The sequence below is a fragment of the Rana temporaria genome, chromosome 2, assembly GCF_905171775.1.
Source record: "Rana temporaria chromosome 2, aRanTem1.1, whole genome shotgun sequence".
In the NCBI taxonomy this organism is placed as follows: Eukaryota; Metazoa; Chordata; class Amphibia; order Anura; family Ranidae; genus Rana; species Rana temporaria.
The window spans coordinates 433,796,046-433,817,497 of NC_053490.1; the positions used below are offsets into that span (position 1 = coordinate 433,796,046).

Genomic DNA, 21,452 nt, shown 5'->3' on the forward strand with positions numbered 1-21,452 from the left:
TGACATGGTCAGCAAGCAGTTAATCAATCTACATGTAATTTTCCACCTCCATTGTGTTTAGCTGGTTAGTGGATGAGGAGGAGTTGGGCTGTCATTTACCACTGTGTATACACACATGACTATAGACCAAGACTAGTCACATGGGCTGCTCAGATGTTATAGGGAGGAAAGGCTCAGCACAGAAACTCAACAAAAACTGAGCATGTGCAGAGCTGCCACCACAGCTGCAAACATCTCTAGCTGCAGAATACAGAAAATGTTTCTCATTGTGACCGAGTATGAACAGCATGCAATACACCATTTATTGATCATTTTTTAGGATGTGGGTTTAGTAACAGTTTAAGCAAAATGCAGTCCCAATTCTTCAAGGATGGGCGGATGCTTGTCACATTCATCCATATAATTTTTTTTCATGAATAGATCCCCAAGATTGAGATTAGTGGTCAGATAAATTACAAAACATTAAGCCTATTACTGTGTTTGATAGAATGCAATGCTCAGCTATAATTCATCAGCACCATGAGTGACCTTAGTTGCTCAGTGGTTAGCACTGCTGCCTTTGCTTGGTTCCAGCCAAAACACTATCTGAATTTCCGCTCTGTGTTTGCGTTTCCTCCAACGCTCCAAATACATCCTGGTATGTTAAATGGTTCCTCTTTAAATTGGCCCTAGTACATGAGAGATCAGGACCTTGGTTTGTAAGCTCCTTGAGGGCAGGGACTGATGTGAATCTACACAGTGTAAAGAGTTGTGCAGTTTGAAGGCGCTATATAAATACCTGTAAATAAATAATATCTTGCAGACAAAATTAGACTTCTTATATTGTATGAAAGTATACCGTACAAGCAAAATTCATCAGCACTACAGTCTAGAACAGGGGTTTCCAAACTTTTCAACACAAGGCCCATATTGTAGATTTTACAAGTATTTGGGGGCCGAAAAAAAAATCAGTTATGTATAAAATATCAGTGGTGTCCCCATCATTGCTGATGGGGACACCGCTGATGGGCACCCCAATGATGGGGACTTGAAAGATGGGGACACCGGTGTCCCCATTAGTGGTGTCCCCATCAGCAGTGTCCCCAGCAATGTTCCCTTCAGCACAGCAATGTCCCCAGAAATATCCCCATCAGCACAGCAATGTAGCAATCTCTCCTGTAGTGTTGCTTATCGGCATTGTGCAACACAATAACATGCTCAGCCTCTTACCTTCATACTAGCTGACTGCAGCTCAGGTCTCCGAGGCGCAACACCTCCACTTTTCCCGCCCGCTGTTTGAAGTTATGATCCCTCCACGAGTGACGTCACAGGCGCGGCACCTCCCCCTCTTCCCGCCCACTGTTTGAATTAACGATCCTTCCACGAGTGTAGCAGCGAGCGGGAAGAGGGGAGGTGCCGTGCCTGTGACGTCACTCGTGAAGGGATCATAACTTCATACAGCGGGCGGGAAGAGGGGGGGGGGGGTGCCGCGCCTCTGACGTCACTCGTGAAGGGATCATAACTTCATACAGCGGGCGGGAAGAGGGGGGGTGCCGCGCCTCTGACGTCACTCGTGAAGGGATCATAACTTCATACAGCGGGCGGGAAGAGGGGGGGTGCCGCGCCTCTGACGTCACTCGTGAAGGGATCATAACTTCATACAGCGGGCGGGAAGGGGAGGGGGGGATTTGCCGCGTCTTGGTGGTCCCAGGCAGCAGCCAATGGGGGAAAAAAAACGGTGCTGCTTGTCTTGTTGGGGGGGGGGGGGGGGGGGAACTGTGTGGTAGCATGGGCAGCTTTGTTTACACTGCGGGCCGGATAAAACGCACAAGCGGGCCGGATGTGGGCCGGGGGTTTGGAGATCCCTGGTCTAGAAGACAAAAGTTAAAGGCTGGACACAACTGAAACCTTTAGCCATTAGCCCTGGTTCACACCAGTGCGGCTTTGAAGTCGCTCTACTCAGCAACTTTAAAGCTAACTATTTTTTGCGGGTTGCTGACATTCTGTGTGACTTTGTTTAAAGCGGAGCTCCGCCGCTTAAAAAATTAAAAGCCAGCAGCTACATATACTGCAGCTGCTGACTTTTAATATATGGACACTTACCTGTCCTGGAGTCCAGCGACGTCTGCAGCAGAAGACGAGCAATCGCTCGTCTATCTGCTGCCCCCCCCCCCCCCCCGCCATCCTCCGTGAGGGAATCGGGAAGTGAATCGTTCCGGCCTCACTGCCCGATTCCCTATGGCGCATGCGCGAGTCGCGCAGTGCAGTCCTCACTGGTCCCCGCTGTGTGTTTCCCAGAACACAATGGGCAGGGGCGGGAAGTGACTCGCTACCTGCAGAATACCTGCAGAGAGGACTCCTGGAAGTGGGTGCAAATACCTGTCTTAGACGGGTGTCTGCACCCCCCCCCCTCCCCCTGAAAGGTGCCAAATGTGACACTGGAGGGGGGGGAGGGTTCCGATGAGCGGAAGTTCCACTTTAGGGTGGAGTTCCGCTTTAACAGAGGTCAATAAGGGCTGTTTAAAAAATCGAGTTCGTAGGTCAAATCGAGGGCAGGAGTTTTTAGGCGAGACTTTTTTTGGCATTTCCATAATGAATGGTAAGCAGTGGCAGTCTGCTAGAAGCTTCAGTGCACATCAGATACAATACTGGAGTGTAATATGCAACAGTCTAACAAAATTAAAGTGGAGTTCCACCCATAAATATAACATTACATCAGTAGTTTTAAAAAAATGTCATTAGTCCTTTACAAATTTTTTTTTTTTTTTAGATGCCTTCAAAGTGTTGTTGCTAGGCAGAATAGTTAATCTTCCCACTTCCTGCACCTAGGTGCTTAATGCTTCCTAACCTACACCGCACAGACTCCTGGGAATGTAGTGGGTGTAACTTTCCAGGAGTCTGTGCACTCCCCAGTCTCAAAGAATCATGTGACTTGGACAGCACAGGTTCTGAAACCTGATCTGACACTGCTTGTGCAGCACTGAGCATGTGCGAGATCTGCAAGGCTGAAATCCAGGAAGTCATACAGTCTGGCTTCATGATGCCCACACTTAAGATGGCCCCAGTCAATTTCTATTTTATAAAGTGTCTAAATGCTGTAACAACCTAACAAAACGGACCTTAGTTTACAGACTAACTTTACTAGAATACATTAAGCTTGTGTATTACAGGGGTATTTATATTTAAAAAGTGAAATTGTGGCCGGAACTCCGCTTTAAATATTCGTTTCTTTTTTCATGTCGGGGCTGACAATAGACATTTTGTATCCTTAAAGCCAAACAGGAGGTAAAATCTTCAGTGGTTTACATAGCATGCCAATTGGTGTGTGTACTAAAGCTTTTTCTTGTGAAAAAAAAAAAAAAAACATTACTAAAGCTTGATTAATGTGAACTCCGGGCTGATCTAAATGAATCGGACCTTTGTGTTCATGATTACATTATTAAAGGGGCTGTAAAGGATACAGGTTTGTTAATAAAAAAAAAAAAAAGTTATACTTGCCTCCACTGTGCAGCTCATTTTGCACAGAGTGGCCCTGAATTTGGTCTTCTGGGGTCCCTCTGCGGTTGTCTCGGCTCCTCCCTGCAAGAACTAATCCCCCTGATACAGCCGGCGGCTATAGCCACTCACTGTATTACTTGGCCCTGCCCCCTAGCGCGCCACGTCATTGGATGTGATTGACATCAGCGCGAGCCAATGGCTGCGCTGCTATCAATCTATCCACTCTAGCCAATCAACGGCCAGACTGAGCGGAGAAGAGGATGTCGGGGGCGAGTGCAGCAGGTGAACGGGCTCAGGTAAGTAAAATAGGGGGGCCATAACTGTCAGATGTTCACCTTAATGCATAGGATGCATTAAGGTGAAAAAACATGAACCTTTACAACCCCTTTAAAGAGGAACTGCAGTCTGCTCACATACTTTGTAATAAACATCTTTGCCATTCTGAAGCTTCCCTCCAACCATGTTGCATATTTTATATATACTATGATTCTGTACCTGCCAAATATGCTGCAGAAATCTCCCTCCACTGAGTCTAGCTGCAACCATTTTAACTGTGGGCAGCTGACTTCCTGGATTTACACAGACACACAGAGGCACACCTCCAGCCCTGCAGCTCTCATTGGCCCTCTTATGACTCCTCACCCCTACCTTCCTGGCAAACTCTCAGGAGGGAGAGAGCTGTGCATGATGTAATAATCCTAGGCTAATGACCCCACAAGAAACAGGAAGTGGGCTGTAAGGAGACTCGCCACTGTAAGGAGAGTCGCACAGTGACGCCAGTGCTGAGGGTATGACCTGAATTGGGTAGAAGGAAGATGTACACCTCAAGAGGCATCACATAAGGTAAGTATTTAGACCAACATTCTGATTTAAAAACAAAGCTTTAGTGTCACTTGAAAGGCTTAAGCCCCGTACACACACAATCCGAAAAATGCCGCTTTCGATATGATCTACGATAATCAGATCGTTGTTACAGAGCTTCCGAGAGCCGATCAGGACAGTTCATCCAATTTTTTTTTTTTCTATCGGACATGCATCGTACGATTTTCGTTTAATCAGTACAGCTGTCGTTCGAAAATGCATTACAACACATGACATCACTTCTGATTTTTTTTATTTTTATTCTGCCGTACGAGAATTTTCGTGACTTTAATAAACTCCAGATTCGACGTGAGATTAGCATACAATAAAAACGGACGATCATTCGTCCAATAATCAGATTGTGTGTACTGGGCATTAGTCCAAATTTTCAAGTAACGAATAACTGTAGCAACACTGATCTAATCGGTGTACATTTACTCATTTTGCATTGCATCTGCGATTAGTGTGTCATGGGTGCAACACAGGCTTATTCAGTGTCTTTCCCCAGCCTCAGGTCTGTAGGGACCTGCTGTTACAGGGTTAGAGGAAGGGTGGCTGGACTATCGAAGGAAAATGGAGCACCACTCTCTAAAGCCAGGGTCTCAAACTGGCAGCCCTCCAGCTGTTATGAAACTACAAGCCCCACCATGCCTTGAAATGCCTCATGGGACTTGTAGTTTTGCAACAGCTGGAGGGCTGCCAGTTTGAGACCCTTGCTTTAGAGTCTCGCTGCTGCTGTGGTGGTAGATGATGGGACAAGTAGTTAGTTATTTATTGGAAACAATCCCAAACCGAAATGACATGGCTGTTTGGGTGGAACCAGGCATAGCTTCGCTGATATAAAATCATTACAACTTTCTAACAAAAGAAGCAACCCACAAATCGCCCAGAAGCGATTCAGTTCGCATGCGCCGCGCTTTATAAGTTTTTCATTCATTCATTTTTTTTTCATTCACAAATAACGTAAAGGGGGTGGTGCAGCTGTTTTGTGAGTGATTGTGACAATTTTTCATGTTGCACCCCAAATATGTGTGTAGCATAGGATAAAACATTGTCTGTTTTATTATACTTTTTTTTTTTTTAAAGGATAAGTTCACCTTTCAAAATGAATGCACAGATTTTTGTGTGTGAAAACCTGATATGTATTCTAATCCCTGTGTAAATGCTCCCTCCCCCCTGAAAAGTGTCAAATGTGACACCAGAGGGGGGGAGAAATCTGAAAAGCGGAAATTCCATTTTTGGGTGGAACTCTGCTTTAAGATGTAATTAACCCTTATAGTTTTGACAGGTTTAACCACTTCTACACCGAGGACATCCTCGACTTTGTGCTGTTATATCTGAGTGATTTAGATAGTATTGTTTTCTGTCGGCGATTGTGTGCACCATAAGAATAATCATAGATTTCATCCGGTGCTTCACATGTGAGGTATAGCTGCGTGCATTAGAGCATGTGCAACAATTCTAGCACTAGTCCTCCTCTGTAACTCGAAAATAGTAACCTGTAATTTTTTTTTTTTTTTTTTTTTTAAGCGTCGCCTATGGAGATTTTTAAGTACCGAAGTTTGGTGCCATTCCATAAATGTGCGCAATTTTAAAGCGTGACATGTTGGGTATCTATTTACTTGGCATAACATAATCGTTCACATTAGACAATAAATTGGGCTAACTTTACTGTTTTTATTATAATAATAATAATAATTTTTTTATTTCCCCCCCCCCCCCCAAAAAGGAGTTTAAAAAATGATTGCGCAAATACCGTGCGAGATAAAAACTTGCAATGACAGACCTTTTATTCCCTATGGTGTCTGCTAAAAAAAAAATAATGTTTGGGGGTTCTGACTAGTTTTCTAGCAAAAAAAAATATTTTTTTACATGAAGGAGAAAAGTGCCAGAATAGACCCGGTGTTGAAGTGGTTAATCCTTGATAACCTTTGTTATGACCATGCTGGTTGCCTTACTGTCATACTGATCCAGTAGCTTCGGGTCACTGACCTGGAACATGTATGCACTAGAGCTGCAACCAACGATTATTTTCATAATCGATTAGTTGGCCAATTATTGTTTCGATGAATCAGATAATAGACTTAAAAAAAAAAAAAATATAGCATTTTTATATTTTTTTTTTGGGCCAATTTGTTGTTGGGCAGATTACAAAACACAAATTGCCGCAAAAACACATTACATGCTTTTCTGCAGCTTCTCCATTGAAGTATATTGAACAAAAAAACAAACAAAATGGCACCGTTTTGTGTTAAACTCCTTGCCCTTTCCAAATACGCAGCAGCTGAAAAAAAAATAATCATGGATGTGAACATGTCCCATAGGAAAACATGTAAATGAACTGTAGTTGTTTTTTGGTGCTTTTTGCAGAAACACGAGGTGTGACCCCGACCTGAGATGTTTAGTAACATAATGGGGGTTAAAAAACAAAAATAAGTACAAAAAGAGCAACTCGCTTACTGTAAGGGGTTCATTGATAGTGAAAGTAATATTTACAGTAGTGATTTGCTTTTTTTGTACCATAAAGGGCGAGTTTTAGTAGATTTAACCCCATTATGTTACTGCCCGATTATTCGATTATGAAAATTGTAATCGATTAATTTCATCATCGATTAGTTATTTCGGCCCTAGTATGCACATAAGAATTTCTGACTATGACCTCTGCATGCTTGTTCCAAGTCAGTGACTCAAATCTCTGCTGCCAGTGTGTCATCAATGGCCGTCTCATTCATCCCCAATGACAGGTGTACTGGAAAATGACTACCTGTGCTTCAGTCAGAGCTATGAATGAAAAATCGGTGGGCTTCAGTTCCATCTGGCTTGTTTTTGAAGGATGGATCATATTTCAGGGCTGTAAATCTTTTCTCTTGATGCTTTTCAATTTCTGGGTGAGCAGTTTTATTGACGTCAGCTGAATTAAAATGGACAGTGTGTGCTATAAATCTGAAGGTTGTCACTGTACTTCACAGAATAACAAGCATTCCTGCCAATGCATAATTCATCTACTGGAGTCTGTATTCAATATTCTTGGCATGCTGTCACTAAAATATTGCTAGAATTTATTGGGTAAAATAAAATGACTAAAATCATCACTACTGTCAGTAATATTAGCTGATTAAATCTGATATGCCTGTTCTCTGGTGTGTGTGTGTGTGTGTGTGTGTGTGTGTATATGTATATGTATATGTATATGTATATATCTATATCTATATCTATATCTATATCCCTTGAGGTGGCCATAGATGGATGAAAATTCAGCCAGTTCAGCAGGGACTGGATGGATTTTATTCAGTTTGACGGTTCCCGTTTAAGTTGTTGTTAACCCACTTGCATTCTATATAATCTTCTGTTTTGTTATCCTAGGTGCTCCTGTGTCTGTTTTTATATAAAAATGCCCGCTATCTTATTTCATTATATTATTATTACACCTAGGATAACAAGACGGATGATTAAATAAAAGCATGCATGTTATATCAGGAATAGGGTGGGCACTGACACAGGAGGGCTGACGGGAGGCATATAAACTGACCACGGTGTCAGGGCCCAGCACCCGTGATATGCCGTGGCCAGTTTACAGGTGGGGGGGGGGTGCAGAGCCAAGCAGGATCAGACGGGTATTTCAGCTGATACAGGGGGCCAAATTGCACTGTATAGCATGCTTTAAAAGAACAGGATCACATATACAATTGCAAACTCAAGTTTTTCACACTGTGCAGGGACTGCCCTGTCTTTTCTCCGCTCTCCCCTATGGGGGGATCGGATGAACACGGACCGTCTGTCCGTGTTCATCTGATCCGCCAGACGGATGGAAAAGTCGTTTTTTTTTTTTTTTTTTTTTTTTTTCCTCTGTCACATTTTGGCGGGTCGGATGTCAGCGGGCATGTCACCGCTGACATCCGCGGCTCCATAAAGGAGCACGGAGCGCCCCTTCAGGTCCGCCTAAAAAACTGGCAGGCGGACCTGAACGGGCCGCTCGTATGAAAGAGCCCTTAGACTCAAATCTCTAATCTGTCCAGCACAGCCATTCAAAAGCTGGCCATACAATTTTATTATTCAATTTCCTTTAGATTTACCTTCAGCTGTGTAGTACGAGGGCCTGCCTGATTGCACACACATTGAAAGTGTTTACATTTGAACTCATATTTGGTTTTGGGAAATATATAGAAGAACATTGTATAATGTATGGCCAGCCTTAATCTTTTTTTACATATAAAGAATTATTTATTTTTTGTTTTAGGTCTAGGGGAACACATTCTAAATCCAATTTATTGGGCATCGGTGGTAAGAATGTCTATACTTTCAGTGATGTCCAGTGGGAAGAATGCCCACCCTTACAGACAGCTAAAAAGATCATTGGTGTCTTGCTTTTGACTTTTTCAAGTGACATTAGCTCCATAACTATGCAGGTACCATCAAATGGAAGGTGAATCTACCAGTTTATGGAATCCCTAGCAACCCCTTGTGAATCCTGACTGACTGGTCCAGCACTATCACATGCCTACCAGATCTGGGAAATCGTATCTCATTTCCTATTTTATCTCTCATAGGTGGAATTGCAGGGGGCATCGAAATATGCATCACTTTCCCTACAGAGTACGTCAAGACTCAGCTTCAGTTAGATGAGAAAGCCAATCCACCCCGGTATAGAGGAATAGGTAAGAAGGTGTGATCACATATTACAGGATTGTAGTGATGGATAAGCCCACTTACCTCTTGTGTCACCCACAGGGCACTGTGTCAAGATTACTGTACAGGATCATGGAATCAGAGGCTTGTATCGAGGTCTTAGCTCATTGCTGTATGGATCCATTCCCAAGTCTGCAGTAAGGTATGAAATTCGTACCATGATACTAATGAAATAACAGACAAGGTATCTAGATTATCCATGTAACTAATGTAATGTGCAGGAAAAGTAATGCCTCGTACACATGATTGGAATTTCTGATGGAAAAAGTCAGAATTTTTTCATAGGATATTCCGACCGTGTGTATGGCCCATCTGACTTTTTTTCCGACGGGGTTAGAAAGAGAACCTGAAAATTTCTATTGGAAATTTCCGTTTAGTCTGTATGGAGCTCCGACAAAGAAAAAAACATGCAGGCTCAAACAATTTGACGCATGCTCAGGAGCATTGAACTTAATTTTTCTAGGCTCGTCGTAGTGTTGTACGTCACCGCTGCGGAATTTGGTGTGTATGCAAGACAGCTTGAATGGAATTCCGTCTGAGTTTATTCCAACGGAAACTCCGATCGTGTGTACAGGGCATTAGTAGAACTCCTCTATTCTGTCATTTTAAAAACACAAATAAGTGAAAAACTTATGTTTGCAGAAAATAAATTATTTCTGTGATCAAAAAGACATGTACTTTGAAAAAATAAAATGTAGTGGTACTAAATGCAAAATTTAAAATGAAAAAATTTAGCCTGTTTACTAGCATTAGCAAAGCAGTATTTGTTTGAGTTCACCCTGTTTCATAGCTTTATTACCTGTGAATTAGGACAAGAAGTCTTGTTAAAGTGATTGTAAAGTATTGTTTAAAAAAAAAAAACTGTCATACTTGTCTGCTCTGTGCAGTTGGTTTCGCACAGGGCAGCTCAGGTCCCTCGTTGCTGCTCCGCTCCTGGCCCCTCCCTCCTGTTGAGTGCCCCCACAGCAAACAGCTTGCTATGGGGGTCGCCAAGCTGCAGCTCTGTGTGTCCATTTGGCCCTGCCCCCTCTCTCTCCTGATTGGCTAACTAACTTTGACACCCATAGAGTCAATTGCACCACTGCTGTGTCTGTCAATCAGAGGGGAGAGTCACGGACGGCCAAGGGACTCGTGGACATCCCTGGACGGAGATGGGGCTCAGGTAAGTATTGGGGAGGCTGCTGCGCACATTTTTATCTTGATGCATAAAGATAAAAAACCCTTGCCTTTACAATTCCTTTAAGCTAGCCATAGATGGTTGGTTTTATCTGGCTTAACGAACAAAAAAAAATTGAATGCATTCCTCTATGCACAAAAATGTGGATGGAAGAATCTCGCTTGCTGAGACTTTGTATTCTGTCAGTGGGACTTGGCACTGCAAGAATACACTGATCAGTGGCTGCAACCTCTGTCTGACAAATATTTTCCAGCTTGTCTATATGTTCAAGCAATTGACCTCTGTTGCAGAGATGGCCACACAGTGATTCCTGCTGAACCAGGCAAATTTCCATCCATCTATGGCCAGCTTTAGTCACTCTTGTAAAGCCCTTCCCCAGAAAATGCTACTGTCCAAGGGTGCTTTTGGTGCTCCTTCATAGATGGAGGCACCTCCCTAAAACCGGAAGTGTGTCACTGGCCAGATGAAAATAAGGGAAAACAAAGTTAAAACAAAAAAAAAAGCCACCACATCGAAGGACTAGCAATATAATACATTGATGTGTATCTTAATTGTACAGGTCACAGGCCAAATATTCATATAACTTTAGTTAGACTTGTACCTTCAGATGATTGGGCACTGGGCACCTTCCCAATAACCTGCCCTACTTCATGAGCATTTCTAAAGATCCATAACCACTCGTCAATGCCTGCCATTAATATTACAGTGGCACCACATAGTGCTGTTCACAAAGAGCAGTAGCATTGAGTTAAAATGAACCACTTGACCTTCAGTCGCTTTTGCCCCTTTCAAAACCAATTAAATTTTTTGCTATTCTGTTCTACACTACACATTCTACACTGTTACTTTAACTGAAAATTGCTTGGTCATGCAACACTGGGCCTCAATGAAATGTATAGCTTGTCGACCACTTCCGTTGATTTTACAATAGTGATGCTCTATAACCAGGGGTGTATTTAGGTTTTGTGCTGCCCTAGGCCTGGTGAAACTCGCGCACCCCCTACTTTATATATGACGCACCCCTTCCTTTTTAAGACTCGTCCTGTCATTTTCATGGCATGGGGAAAGGGTGGGCATGGGGACAGGGTGGGATGAGCACAGGGTGGGATGAGCACAGGGGCACAGGGTGGGATGAGCAGGGAGGGGGGGATCGGACCCCCCCACTAGCACATATCATCTTCCCTCTCAAATCACTCCCCAGCACATATCCCCATACCACCCTCTCCTCTCCCATCACTTCATTCGTTCACCTCGTATCTGCTCCCCCCCTCCCCTTACCTCCTGGTTACTGTGCAGCACGGCTCTCTCAGTTGTGTCTCTCCTCGGCTCCTCCTCCTGGCTGTAGCCGTATGACGCTGCGGGACCCCGGGCAGCAGATGTCCCGGGTGACCGCGCCACTTTGTGGGGGGCGGTGAAAAAGCACCCTCCCGCACGGAGAGCCACACAGCTGAATCCTGGAGTTCACTGAACTCCAGGATTCAGCTGTGCGGCTCTCCGTGCGGGAGGAGGGGGTTCGGGGGGGGGCACTTTTTCACCGCCCCCCTGCAAAGTGCCGGCCTAGGCCATAATACATCTCTGTTTATTTATAGGTCTTTCAGCTTATTGTCGATCTAAAAAGATCACAGCAATGTTGTGTAACCATGAAATGTCCATCCACAATTGGAAGCCTCCACAGGGGATTAGAAGCAAAATCCAGCAGGCGCTTCAGAGTATAAAAGAGAAGAGAACACCTTTTAAGTGTAGCAATATGGTTACATTTAATGAAGGTACAACATTTAGCAACTCATGTGGTTGATGATTAAAACAGGCACATCAAAGTATGCAGGGATCCGGGGTAAAGCTGTCCAGACCATCCTCTGCACTGTCGGCTCACTGCTGTAAATCTGAAAGCGAGGCTTGAAGAGCTTGTGGAGTGCAGTGTGGAAGGGACGACATTGATGGCAGTGCGGAGGATGGTCTATGTGAACAGCTTTACTCTGGATGCCTGCATACTTGGATGAGCCTGTTTTAATCATCAACCACACGAGTTGCTAAACGTAACCATATTGCTACACTTAGAGCCACCTCTTTTCTCTTTATACTCAAGACACTACTTGTATATCAAGTCAAAATTTATGAAAAAAAAATTAGCTTGTCTTGCAAAACGCTCTCAAACCAAGGCTTTACTGTATCATGTGTGTCCGTACATGGAAGGGCCCATGTCGGCAAGTGTCATGAAGGCTGATCTTAATCGGTGCTCATAGAGATGGAACAGCACCCTAAATTATACAACCTGAGCTATTGTGATGCATACAAAAAAACGATCTGGCAACGAGTCACCAAACAAGTATTCTTCTTAGAATGCCTCCAGGGAGCTAGAGAGCAATGGGGAGTATGATTACATACTTACATGGCAGCTTTTTTTGTAATCTATCCAAATTAACTTATGCCATTGGTTAATTTCCTCTGCATCACTTCCCTTTTAAGCACTTCCCACCAGAAAAGCAGCAGATAAATATCGAGCATTCTTGAAGCGTTTTTTTTTTTTGTTCACGCTTCATAAACGCAAAATAACCACATAATAAATGTTGTCATAGGAGCATTAGTGAGCATTGCTTCATTCTTCATAATCAATATGTGAGCCCTTGGAACAGGGGTGCCCAACTAGTGGCCTGGGGGCCACATGTGGCTTGCGGAGCCCTCTGATGTGGCCCTCTACCTCCTGCTTTTGAATAGAATAGAGTACTGTTATTAAAGGTCAGTTTATTACTAAAATGTGTGTGTGTGTGTGAAATATAAATATTTATATAATGGGCAGTGGTTACTGGGCTGCTTTCAAACTATTCTGCAGATGCAGAGCAGTGCACCTGTGGGTTACCTGCACTGAGCCATAGACTTCTATTACCTACGAGTTTTGGTGAGGTTTCTGAAAGTGCACCACACCTGCAGAATATAATAGTTGTCTGTTGCAAAGTGCAGAAAAGACAAAGGTACACTGCATTGCTCCCACAGTGTGGGTAAACCACAGCACAACTGTGTGAAAGAAGCCTTGGGCGTGGTAGATGTAAACCGACTTGTGTTCTACTTCCGATCCGGCTGTGTCTGCTCTGCATATGCAGAGCTGACCTGCCATCCACCCACTCCGCTGATTGTGGCCCGCGCTTAGAAAGGTCAAATTAATTTTAATTGATGTTCATTACATTGTACTGATTTATTTTTTCTGAAAATAAACTTAAACTTGAATGAAAAAAAAAAAAAAGAAAGGTCAAATGGTCGCTCATACTGTATATGTTCATATGAAAACATATCGCCGCCTCTAATGAGAGAAATCTTTTTCTGTTCAGGTTCGGTACATTTGAATTCCTGAGTAATTATGCAAGAGGTGCTTCAGGAAAATTAGATGGAAGAACCAGCTTCATGTGTGGGTTAGGGGCAGGTGTTTCAGAGGCTATTTTGATTGTCTGTCCAATGGAAACTATCAAGGTATGTAATCGCATGATCTGTCTTTTTGCTAGCCATATAAATCTGCCTTCTGTTAAAGGGGTTGTAAAGGTAAAAATGTTTTCCTAAATGGCTTTCTTTACCTTAGTGCAGTCCTCCTTCACTAACCTTATCCTTTTGATTTTGCTTTTAAAATGTCCTTATTTCTTCTGAGAAATCCTCACTTCCTGTTCTTCTGTCTGTAACTCCACACAGTAATGTGAGGCTTTCTCCCTGGTGTGGAGTGTCGTGCTCGCTGCCTCCCTTGGACAACAGGAGTCTGGACTCCCACTAATACACAGCTCCTTTATCTGCAAAGTAGGGAGTGTTCTGACTCTCCTGCTCGCCCCCTCCCCCCTCAAGAGGCTTTCTCCACACCAGGGAGAAAGCCTCGCATTACGGTGTGTAGTTACAGACAGAAGAACAGGAAGTGAGGATTTCTCAGAAGAAATAAGGACATTTTAAAAGCAAAATCAAAGGATAAGGTAAGTGAAGGAGGACTGCACTAAGGTAAAGGAAGCTATTTAGGAAAACATTTTTACCTTTACAACCCCCTTTAATTTTAAGTTTGAAATGCTTTGCATTTACATGCTTTCTTTCACCCTTTTCATTTCAAAGCATAGCCTCATAGTAGAATTTCAACAAAACCTGCCATGTGTACATTGTTTACACATGGGACAATGTTGCTTTGAATTCAGTAGCAGTGCAACAGCTTTGTTCCACATCAAAAGAAAGCAGGATCAACAGGTTTAAAGGGGAGCAAGTGTAGAAACTTGGTGCCGCAGCAGATATCTTTTACAAAATCTGGTGAAGCTCTGCGTGGAATCCAATCGGCTTCCAGGTTTGATTGTCTAAGCTTAATTGAGCAAACTAAAGTTAGAAGCTGGCTTACCATGCACAGCTGCACCAGATTCAGTGCTCCACTTTTCGTAAATGTCCCCCTGCCTTTTAGTATTGTGGTGTCAAAGATAAAGGGGGATTGGGGAAAAGGAAATGCAAGTTATATCACTAATATATAGATATCAGTGGATCTTGAAATATCTATAATTGATCACTCATCAAATGATGGTTTGTTGCTGTAACCATAATGTCATGACATAAGATGTATAGAAGGTAAAGAATGGGAGATGATCTAAGTAGAGATCGAAAGGTAAGATAGGGGGTTACATTGGCAGTAAGAAATGATCTGAAGATGAATTGATGCAAATTAATTTATTAAAGTATCAATAAAATGTATGAAAAAGTACAGTCTCTGGTTGAGAAAGTGTATCTAAAAATTCCAATGAATGCAAAGAAACTACTTTACACAAATAGTTACTGACAAGACTCACAAAAAGACAACATGAAACAACAACACCTGTCCGGACGTTATGGTGGCTCAGGCACCAGTAACATGCATCATAAACCTTATTGAATTTAATATCGTGTCTGTAAATACAGCAAGTTGGTTCGTGGATGGTAAGTATCAGAAGATCAAGATATCTCAGCGGGTCAACCAACCTAGTTTGGCCAATTTGTGCAATATCTGTTGACTGAGTCTGGTGTGGGGGGAGGGGCGGGGAAGGAAGGCTGGGAATGTTATCAATTCAATGGTGATAGTTTGGGTTCCCTTCTCGTAAAGAAATGCTAGAAGTTCAAATTTTTTAAAGGACGTTCGAATCGTAATGGAAGATCCAAGATGTTACAGCATCCGTAGTGGCTGTTGGTACTGAGGGATTAAGTTATTGTATAGATAGTCATTTAAATTATCAGTATGAATCAATAAGGATACTTGGGAGAATTGTGCACTCGATGTGGCAGGTAGCCACTCAAAAATTGTCCCTTTAAATGCAAATAGGGATTGCGATGATCACAACTGATTTGCTGTGTTAATAGCTCATGATAAGCGCATATAGGACCATATGTCACGGAGCTGCTTGGAGCGAAGCTAGTGATGTTAGTAGCAAGTTGGTAAGTAGTTGGTACAATACCCATTTACTGTTAAGCATCCAGGCAACAGCTTCAGATCGTGCTGAATAATATTGTTACCGACCTTATATGCAGGTTACAGCTGTAGCAGCGTTGATGAGGTGGGTGTACCGTACGCTCAGTGGCTCCGGAATGGATTTCATTTGACATCTGCAATGTCCTTAGTGCGCTTGTTATAGAGTGCTTTCCTCGGTATCCATGATTGTATCAGCCCTCCATGGCTACCTGTGCTGGTAGCGGCGTTTCCGTCGCCGTCTCAATCCACGACACACCGAAGGAAACGTCACGTGACAGGCGTCGGGCAGTGACGTTGACGCGTTTTGCCGTGCTCCGTGGCGTAGTTTCCTCTGGGACGTGATCCATTGCCTAGTGGTGAGCTTATTTATTGTCAATCCTCGGCCATTGATTTGAATCGGTCAGGGGTAGGCGTTCTCTTTTAGGAAGAACATTTTTTATTAAGCGTATACGTGTAAAATAGGACTCGTAACAACGAGTGTGAGAACGCTTTTGTATGATAAACATTTGAAGAACAATTGATTAATTAGATCGCAAGCAGCAAGAGATAAACATCTTGGAATATATCTAAACTTATATGTGGAATGATTCCTATGCTTTCTAATTACTATATTAATTGGCTTAGATCTTTAAAGAAAAAATCATAATTTCTAAATCTATAAGCCATATTGGAATAGACAGAAGGGAATAGACAGAAAGTGATAAAGACAGCAGGAGACACTAGGAGTAAAAAATCTAAGAATAAACAACTAATTCTGGGTCAGTGGTTTAATTTGAGTGGTCATATAGGATAGACCAAGTAATATTTAAATGGAGTATAATTTAAATTGCTTTCTCACATTAGAGGGAATTTGGGTCAAGGAAAGGGGATGGATGAGAAAAGATCAAATTAGAGTCAAACAAGGGAAGGTCAGTATGTCACCAGCATCACACTAGGGGCTCAAGAAGACCTGCAAATTGAGTTCAGTGTTCAAGCCGATATTTACCAAAGATTTAAGGTGATAAATACACCACTTTTCCTTTTGCAGGAGAACCTGATCAGTCGCCACGTCTGTTCGGTAATTTAAGGCGATAGATACGCTTTACAGTTAGTCCTCTAGAGTCTCTATTGTGATGCTGTGCGAAATGTATTGTGGTGTGTAGGCATCTTCAGATAATGAGAAAATAGCTTAAAGTCTAATGAGAAACAATATCTTGTTGATGCAGAGGGACAGTCCTAACAGTGATATTCAGTTGTAGGCAGAGGTGTGTTGGGCTAAACCATTTGCCAGTTTCATATATCTTTAGGGCCTCCAGTAGTGAGATCTCCCTTCCGTATCACCCCCCCCCCCCCCCCCACCCTCCACCTTCTAATGATGTTAGGTTTTCGGCCTCTCTATTGGCCAGCGGAGGATGATGTCATCTCTCGCATGGGAGTCCGTCATTCTAGCACAGCTGGTGTCTGGAATGCACAGTAAGCTGCGCATGTGCCCTTTTGCAGCTGTTGGCTTGTAGTTCTCAATGAACTACCACGGCGCTGTGGAATGCCATGGTAGTTTGTTGATTCTTCTGGTCCGTGTATCTGCTTGCCTGTATGGGATGTACTGGCACACAGATACACTGGGAGACCTGCATGGCACCAGCGATCTGCTGATTGCTAGTGCAATGCCTTACAGGCTCCAAAAAAAATAATGCACATTTATTTTCTAAAAAGTGAACTTCTGCTTGAAGAGCTGCCTGCCTCACTTTTTTTTTTTTTTTTTTCAGTTTTAGTTCCACTTTCTCTGAAAAAAAAATGCTCAGGGGCAGATCCACCTATATCTGCGCCGGGTGAAGCGTATGTCAGATATGCTACGCCGCTGTAACTTACTTGGCTTTGGTTTGAATCCTCAACTAATTTGCGCCGTAAGTTACGGGGGCGTAGTGTATCTCTCGCGGCGTAAGGGCGCGGAATTCAAAATCGGCGGGTAGGGGGTGTGTTTCATTTAAATGAAGCGTGTCCCCGCGCCGAACGAACTGCGCATGTGCTGTCCGTAAACTCCCGGGGTGCATTGCTCCAAATGACGTCGTAAGGACGTCATTGTTTTCGACATGAATGTAAATGGCATCCAGCCCCATTCACGGACGACTTGCGCAAACGAAGTAAAATTTTCAAAATTATACGCGGGAACGACGGCCATACTTAACATTGAGTACTCCACCATATAGCAGCTTTAACTAAACGCCGGGAAAAAGTCGAATGGAAAACGACGTAAAAAATGCGACGGCCGTGCGTACGTTCATGGATCATCGGAAATAGCTAATTTGCATACTCGACGCGGAATACGACGGAAACGCCACCTATCGGCCGGCGAAAAATTGCATCTAAGATCCGACGGCGTACGCCTGTCGGATCTAACCCAGATGCCGTCGTATCTTGTTTTGTGGATACCAAAACAAAGATACGATGCGCAAAATTTGAAATTACGCGGCGTATCGGGAGATACGCCGGCGTAATTTCTTTGAGGATCTGCCCCTCAGTATCTAAGAACTGACTTGTCTTGGAGTGGAGCAACCCTTTGACTGTCATAATCTTATTAGTTTCTCTTTATTCCAATGAAAATCAAGTTATGCCTGTTCATTTGAAGCTTTTTTTTATGCCTGTTTCAGGTAAAATTCATCCATGATCAGGCCTCATCTGCGCCAAGGTATCGTGGGTTCTACCATGGAGTACGGGAGATCATTCGAGAGCAAGGTAACTAACACGATTACAGATATCTAAGAAATTATTGCTGGGGAGCGATTCCCAACTAGAATAATCTTAAACTAGTGCATTAAAAAATATATATTAATAGTGGCCCATTATATAATTTTTTATTTTTGTTTTTATAAGCAAGTCTGCTTTGTACTTTGACAACTGTGACATTATTCCTATATTTAAACTTTTTTTTTTTTTCTTTTATTTGCCTTTTCTCCATTACTATACCATTTAAAAAAAATCTTGGTAGGCGTTTTGCAAACCAAACTATAGTTGGTAGCGGGCCCTGAAGGTTTATATATCTTAACGGTGTACCGCCATTCTATTCTATTTATTTGAGAGAAGAAATAATAAATTATATATATATATATATATATATATATATATATATATATATATATATATATATATATCTCACACAGAGGGAGGCAATGTTCAGTAGTAGTTTTTAGAGGGACACAGCTCGCCACTGATCGCCACACACAAGAATGGGAGGGACCTCCCAGAACTAGAGCCGCCCCGCCTGGCTGTCATTTGACTATGCGGCAGGTGGGAACTGGTTAAATATCCGGCATCTACAAAATGAAAACCCTGTAAAAATAGTTTTTATACAGTGGACTTGGCTCATGTTTCATCTCTTCTAGGATTACGTGGTACCTATCAGGGCCTGACCCCAACCATTTTAAAGCAAGGTTCCAACCAGGCAATCCGGTTCTATGTCATGACCACTCTACGTAACTGGTATAAAGGTGAGTGGGATGGATAATTTTCCAATGTAAAATGTATTGTCTTGCATTTATAAATTGTGTTTTGACACATATTGTGTGACTAGGCTACAGCAGCAAACCACTGATGTAGTGGCAACTGAAGTTTTAAGATGGTGAAGTTCCAGACCGTGCCCTTTTTTTGACCCATCCCACTTCTCGGAAGCCCCGCTTCTTTCAATGGTCTCTTCTTTGTTTGTTTTAGCGATCTCTTCTTTCTTTCAGTTTGGGTTTACACATGCAGTGTGGGAACCAGAGTGTTTTTAAGTGCGGGTTCCCACATTGCATGTCTCTCTGCTGTGGGTTTTTAATACTAATTTAATGACACCCCCAGATCAGATCACCCATGTAATCCGATACCAGTGCGGACAACATTAAAAGGGTCCTGCATCATTTACGTCCAAATGCGATGCAAATTCAGCCATACAATCTGTAATGCGGTACAAATCGCATGCAATGTCTAACATCGCAGTAGTGTGAACCCAGTCTCAATGATCTTTCTTCGCTTCAATGATCTTTTCTTTTCTTCAATTCCACAGTAAAAGTGAGATTGGCTGCTATCGGGTCCTGGATGTGAGCATAGTACCTAACAGGTGTTCGGGTAATGAGCCAAGTAGAGGAAAAGTTTGGTTGAGCGATGAGCAGAAAGGGTGCCGCTAGCTGCTGCCTCCAATGTGACTGGCTCCCTCTCTGCTTTGAGTCCTCACCTGTCACCTCTTTGTTCCATCAGGTGCGCATAGTAGAGACACCGACCGAGCCGCCCTCTACTAGTTACAACAATACAACACAGTCATACATGGCCAATTGTACAGGCTCGGTACTCGCACAGTGAAATCCTACAGTCTTTTCCTATGCAAGTATCAGCCTTATGCAATTGCCTCTATATAGTGCCCGAGTCCCTGACACTCCAGCCTTCTACTGCCAGCAACATCAGAGATCATCATCATCATCATCATCATCTGTCTGTGGCTGAGCTCCCCCCTCCCCAGTGCTGGAAGAAGCTCTTCGAGAGAGCCTGCCCCAGGAGCCCCTATGGATGATACTGCACTGATGCTTCTTATGCCGCCTACACACAATCGGAAAATCCGACAAAAGTTTAATGTGAGCTTTCGGTTGAAAATTCCGACTGTGTGTAGTGTGAATTTCCGACAGCAAAAATTTGAGAGCTGGGTCTCAATTTTTTCCAACAAAAGTTCTTGTCGGAAATTCCGATTGTCTATATCCGATTTCGATGCGCTAAAAAACATGCATGCTTGGAATCAATTTGACACATGCTCCGAATCATTGAACTTAATTTTTCTCGGCTCATTGTAGTGTTGTACTTCACCACGTTCTTAATGAAAATTTGTGTGACCGTGTGTATGCAACACACGTTTGAGCCAACATTCCGTCGGGGGAAAAAAAGCCACAATTTCCGATCGTGTGTACATGCCATAACAGTATCTAACCTCCACTAGTGCCAATTGAAAATTTCTAAATCGGCTATGGACCTCCTGAATATCCAGTGCCTTAGGCTCTGTCTGTTGAGGCTAGTGGAGGATCTACCATGTAGCTCTCATTCCAAAAAAACGACAAAGTATACTCTATACTTCAATGCCAAAAAAAGGGTCTTACTTGGAAGAGAAGCTTTCCATCTACACTCTCAGATTTTCCATTTTACCAGCTTACATACACTAATGGGAGATCTCCAAAATGTTGTGAGAAAATTAGGCTGCAAGTTCACTGATTGTTTTGGTATTTGTGCTTGTATAACTTTGTATGATTTTGGAAATCAAACTCCATCCTTAAAAAATAAATTAAAAATCTCTAAATCAGTCTTGGAGATGAGTGCAATTTTACACACTGCATCCAGATTATTTATTATTATTCAGGATTTATATAGTGCCAACAGTTTTACACAGCTATTTACAGTTTAATACAGTTGGAATCAGAGGGCACTGCTTGTTGGAGCGTACAGCGTAAGTGGGTAGGTCAAGAGGTGCACAAGGTAATAGCTGTGGAGGATGGGCTAATGGAGAAAATAAATGAAGTTAGGTGGGGGCCGGATAGGCCCCTCTGAGGAGATGAGTTTTCAGGGATTGTCTGAAAGTGGACAGAATAAAGTCGGACAGATTGGAGTATGAAGTTCCAGAGAATGGGAGAGGCTCTGGAGAAGTCCTGGAGGCAAGCATGGGAGGAAGTGACAATGGAGCTAGGGAGCAGGAGGTCTTGGGAGGAGCCAAGAGGACAATTTGTTTGGTATTTGAGACTAGTTTAGTGATGGGGGGTGGGGGGGGGGGTAGAGTTTTGAATGGCTTTGTAAGTTGTTAGTATCTTGCATTTTATTGTA

The 21,452-nt window shown here is 42.9% G+C and overlaps 1 protein-coding gene across 1 annotated transcript in view; it reads left to right on the plus strand.

Moving 5' to 3' along the window:
- The window catches only part of LOC120927572 (tricarboxylate transport protein, mitochondrial-like), a 32,821-nt gene that overhangs the window by 6,757 nt on the left and 4,612 nt on the right, over window positions 1–21,452 (plus strand). Inside the window, exons 2-6 of the mRNA XM_040338343.1 lie at window positions 8,886–8,993; window positions 9,067–9,166; window positions 13,525–13,663; window positions 18,272–18,356; window positions 19,004–19,108. Coding sequence (XP_040194277.1) covers window positions 8,886–8,993; window positions 9,067–9,166; window positions 13,525–13,663; window positions 18,272–18,356; window positions 19,004–19,108 — 537 coding nt within the window. The remainder of the gene's footprint in view (window positions 1–8,885; window positions 8,994–9,066; window positions 9,167–13,524; window positions 13,664–18,271; window positions 18,357–19,003; window positions 19,109–21,452) is intronic.